The 4,349-nt window shown below is 46.5% G+C and overlaps 1 protein-coding gene across 1 annotated transcript; it reads right to left on the bottom strand.

The window, feature by feature from the left end:
- Positions 1 to 807: 807 nt before the first annotated feature.
- Positions 808 to 4,026, bottom strand: LOC103981912 (subtilisin-like protease SBT4.3). The gene is made up of 10 exons (XM_009398671.3): positions 3,871 to 4,026; positions 3,687 to 3,778; positions 3,507 to 3,598; positions 3,181 to 3,418; positions 2,581 to 3,088; positions 2,423 to 2,502; positions 2,139 to 2,351; positions 1,949 to 2,060; positions 1,639 to 1,852; positions 808 to 1,553 (listed from the first exon to the last, which is right to left on the bottom strand). The coding sequence occupies exons 1-10, from the start codon at positions 4,012 to 4,014 to the stop codon at positions 1,018 to 1,020; spliced, it is 2,229 nt and encodes a 742-aa protein (XP_009396946.2). The 5' UTR covers positions 4,015 to 4,026; the 3' UTR covers positions 808 to 1,017.
- Positions 4,027 to 4,349: the final 323 nt, after the last annotated feature.

Below are 4,349 nucleotides of genomic sequence, written 5' to 3'. Positions count from 1 at the left end.
CTTGAGTTGGTTGGGTGGTGTTTGTTTATTTAACAAAGTGTCATTCTAGTAGTATGTAGCTGCTTGTAAAGCCACCTTCCAATTCTTAGTATAAGTAAGAGTTTTGGGTCATTTTACAACAAGATTAACCAGGGTTCAAGTCATGATAACTTCCCTACTTGACCGTCTCTTAAGATTAGGAGCCTCGTGTTGTTTGTTTGTTTTCGATCGTTCGCTTGTATGGTAGAAGAATTCAGTGATCAAGATGATGGTGTTTCTTTGGTTGTCTACCCAAAGATGAAAGAGGTCTCCATCTACTCTAATGTGTCTTCTGATTTCATCACTGTCATTAGAAATATATAAGATTAAATATATTAAGATAAGATCTTGATAGGGTGTATCCTTGCCTGTTAGATAGCATGCATCAACTGGTGAGGTGAATGAGTTTGTAAGAGATACTGAGGTGTTGGCAAAGAAATGATCCTTCATTTATTTATTAATAGAATTTGAAGCATATATTTGATTTTCATAGCCATAAGGTGGAAATAAACATGAGCACTTGTTTTCTTAAACTATTGGCATCCATTGCCAACATCCGTTTTCTATTCGGTGGATAATATTGATCAGCTGTAACTATGTCAAAAAGAAGGATAACTATCACATTGTCTATCCAAAAGACTCTCTCAAACATAAATTATATTTCCAGTCGATAATTGATTCAAACAACAGAACCATGGATTTGTTAGCTTCGTAATTTATTTGATCAAAACTTACAAATCTCAAACATCAATTATATTTCCATTTGGTAATTGAATCAAACAACCGAACCATGGATTTGTTAGCTTCTTAATTTATTTGATCGAAACTCACAAATGGACGTACTTGCTAGATTCTTTAAATGAAGAAATGCATATTAATAAAATAAGAACACCGGCCAAGAACTAATCTCCTTAAAAGACCCAACAGACAGATGTTTCCACCCCAGTTTTGATGCTGCTCTGTTCACGTCATCTTTAACCCAACAAGAATCCTCAGTCTTTAACTCGTGAAATCTGTATACACAACCATCGCGCTCCTCACGCTGTGCTTTCCGTCCAACCATACGATCGAAGCCGACGCTGTAGAATTCGTCGCCATCGGCCCTCCTGAAACACTCACCACGAATCCTTGTTTCTCGTCTGGTTTTGTGAACACCAACGTCTTGGGATTCACCACCACTTTCAGCCTCCCATCTGCTTTGATCTTTACTCTATATATGGAACACGCATCGCCGACGTTGGTCACCGATCTCGTGAAGTTCCCTGCGAAGGATTCATTCGATGCGACGTGCAAGGCCATGGAAGGATAGTTCAGATCCCTCGCGGTTCTGCGACCGAGAGAAGAACAGCATCTGTCGTCTCCGGTGATGATCCTAATCATGGACTTATTGTAACCCTCGTCGCACAGCATCTGCACGTAGTCGGTGTCGGCGGCATCGAATACGAGGCCGGGGTCGACCGCCTTCACCGGGTTGAGCTGCCCCGCCCCGTAGGCCAATTCCGCATCAGGGTGGAGCGAAGGATTCATCGGCTTCGCTGCAACACGTAGGCACCCAAATGCATCACCTCCTGCTTGCAATGGCTCACAGTACAACAAGCTCGCTGTCGGCATGCACGTTACCTGTCGTCATCAGCGCGGACATGATGGCCGCAGGAGACCAGCTCGGGTGGAACGACTTGACGTACGCGGCGGCACCGCTGGTGTGCGGGCAGGCCATGGAAGTCCCCGAGATGATGTTATACTCGACCGACCGTGTGTCGTTAGGGGAGCCTGACACTTTGCCGAGCTTTGACCAGGCGGCTAAAATGTCAATGCCTGGGGCACTTATATCGGGCTGCGGGCAATCAAATCAACCCTTGTATTGTCGATTCTGCCAATAATGATCGATCCCTCAAGAAAAAAGAAGTCAAGGAAGAAAGTAATCAATCACCTTTAAGATGTCAGCTGTGATTGTATTTGGACCTCTGGATGAGAAGGAGCCAACCACTGGAGCTTTAGGATCGAACACTGCTTCGCTTTTGTGTATGTTCGCCACGGGATTACTGACCAACATCGAATGTGGTATAGTGATTGTTTTATGCTCTATCATTCATCATGGGACTTTTGACATGAATACTTACTTGGTCTTGTTGATGTATTGCATAAGCTTCTCGCCGTTAGAGTAGCTAATTGCGATGGCTGGAAGAGGAAAAGAGAAGGAAGTGTCGAGGAAAGCATCGTTCAACATTACTGCTCCTTTAGCACCGGCAAGATAAGCTCCTGTCCCATCATCGATGTATCCACACAGAACTATCTTCCCCTTCACTAATTTCTCGTCCAGTTGAGTGCAATCTCTGCAACAGTAACGAGAGCAAGTTCTAAGTAGAGTTCCAAGTGAGATCATGAGGGTGAATAATTGGCTTACGCTGGGGGAAAGCTTCCATCTCCAAAATATACGAAAGGGTAAGACTCTTTCTCGGTGGCGAAGGTGTTGACCGAAGCCCCCTGAGAAAGATTACGAGAACTCGGTTAAGTGCTTGTGATGGAGCTCTGCACTAATGTATCCCGCATGAAGTAGCTCACCACCACGCATCTCTGATCTCCGGTTACTAGCTTGTCTATTATGTGCCTGTCGGTGCTGCTTGCTGCAGAGACCAGCATCCATGGAGCGACGTTGCCGACCGTGCCATGGTACGGCCCGCTGTTACCGCCGGACGCCGAGGTGAGGACTCCCTTCTTCATGGCATGGAACGAGCCGATGGCCATCGCGTCCAGGAAATAGTCGAAGGCGGAGGGGTAGCCGATGGAGATGGATATGATGTCGACCCCGTCGGCGATGGCGTCGTCGAAGGCTGCCAAGATGTCTTGCTCGGCGCAGCCGAACGACCAGCAGACCTTGTAAACGGCGAGCCTGGCCGACGGCACGCCGCCCCTGGCCGTGCCACCCGCGAGGCCGTAGAGGCTGGCGCCCTGTACGCTCTTCCCGGCGACGGTGGAGGCCGTGTGCGTTCCGTGGCCATTGAAATCTCGCGGAGACTCTTCTTGCGACGTGTCGTTCAAGCTGTTGTAGTATCTCGCCCCAATGATTTTGCTGGTGCATGCAACACAAACTCTTCTCAACATGCATCATACAAACTATACAGCAAAACTCTAATTCTGAAAGAGAGGACGAGAGATCCATACTTGTTGCACTTGAGGTTTATGCAGTCACCCTTCCATTTGCGCGGCGGAGGTCCGAGTCCTTGATCGTTGAAGGACTCGGATTCCGGCCAGATTCCGGTATCGATCATGCCGACGATAACATCGCTCTCCAGTGGAGGATTACGATTCACGGTCGCAGGAAAGCCCAAGAAATCCCATGACCTGGTTGTGCGGGGGTGCAGGATTTTGCTGGGGAACACAGAGACCACACCCTTCATTCCTACGACAATATATACCACTCTTTCAATCAGTTTCGTTGTCGTTGCAAGACCAATTAATGGCACCATCGAAAGAGATCTGAAGTATACCAGCTAGCTTTTCCATCTCTTTGGTCAGGAGTTTAGCTGCAAGTGCATTAAAGCTCTTCGTGTAGCTGTAGACCAAGGAATCGCAGGGGGCACTGCACCATTGTTTGATGTACGTTACTGCTGCTGAAACAGCTCTTCACATAATGAATATATGGAAGCATAGAAGGACAGAAAGATTACCAGCCCTCGAGTACTTGCTTAAGTAGATTTAGATGTTCGGCCTCGGTCGACGAACTGGATGAGGTTTGATGTCCCATGTACACAATGTATACCTGCATGATATGTAGCGAGCAGTTGATTCGACCAGATGTCAGTGTTCTATAGATGATTAGCTAGCGTATGTCTTTCTGAGTTGATCGTTTACCTTTCTTTCTTCATTGGCATCAGCAGTGGCTGTGAGAAGAAGGATTGGTATGAGGATGGCGAGGAGAAGGTGTGAGAACGGTGGAGAGCCGTAAGCAGCCATTGTAAGGGCTTTTGCACCTGTAGAACTCCTCATCAAATGCATGTGCTCATATAGGCCCGAAGATTTGGTGGTGTTCTTGAAGTCAGGTCTCTTTTTTTATGGAAGCAACTTGACCACCCATCTATCTTGGAGTGCAGATCTCTCTTACAAAGTCAAACCTCAAGGTAGATCCAACTTAACGTGCGTGAATTGGTTCAAGACATGATGATGTCAACGTGATTGTTCTTAAGGATCTCTCTCTCTCTCTCTCTCTCGCTCTCTCTCGCTCGCTCGCTCTCTCTCTTTCTCTTCCTATGAAGGAAAAAATAATCTCAACATGATTGATCAATCCAAAAATCAGTGCCAACTACAAAGTTACTACCAATCCCAGTCTTTCT

Source organism: Musa acuminata, chromosome BXJ1-4, assembly GCF_036884655.1.
Source record: "Musa acuminata AAA Group cultivar baxijiao chromosome BXJ1-4, Cavendish_Baxijiao_AAA, whole genome shotgun sequence".
Lineage (NCBI taxonomy): Eukaryota > Viridiplantae > Streptophyta > Magnoliopsida > Zingiberales > Musaceae > Musa > Musa acuminata.
The sequence above is the reverse complement of the archived record's forward strand: the minus strand, read 5'-3'. Positions and strand labels throughout refer to the sequence as shown.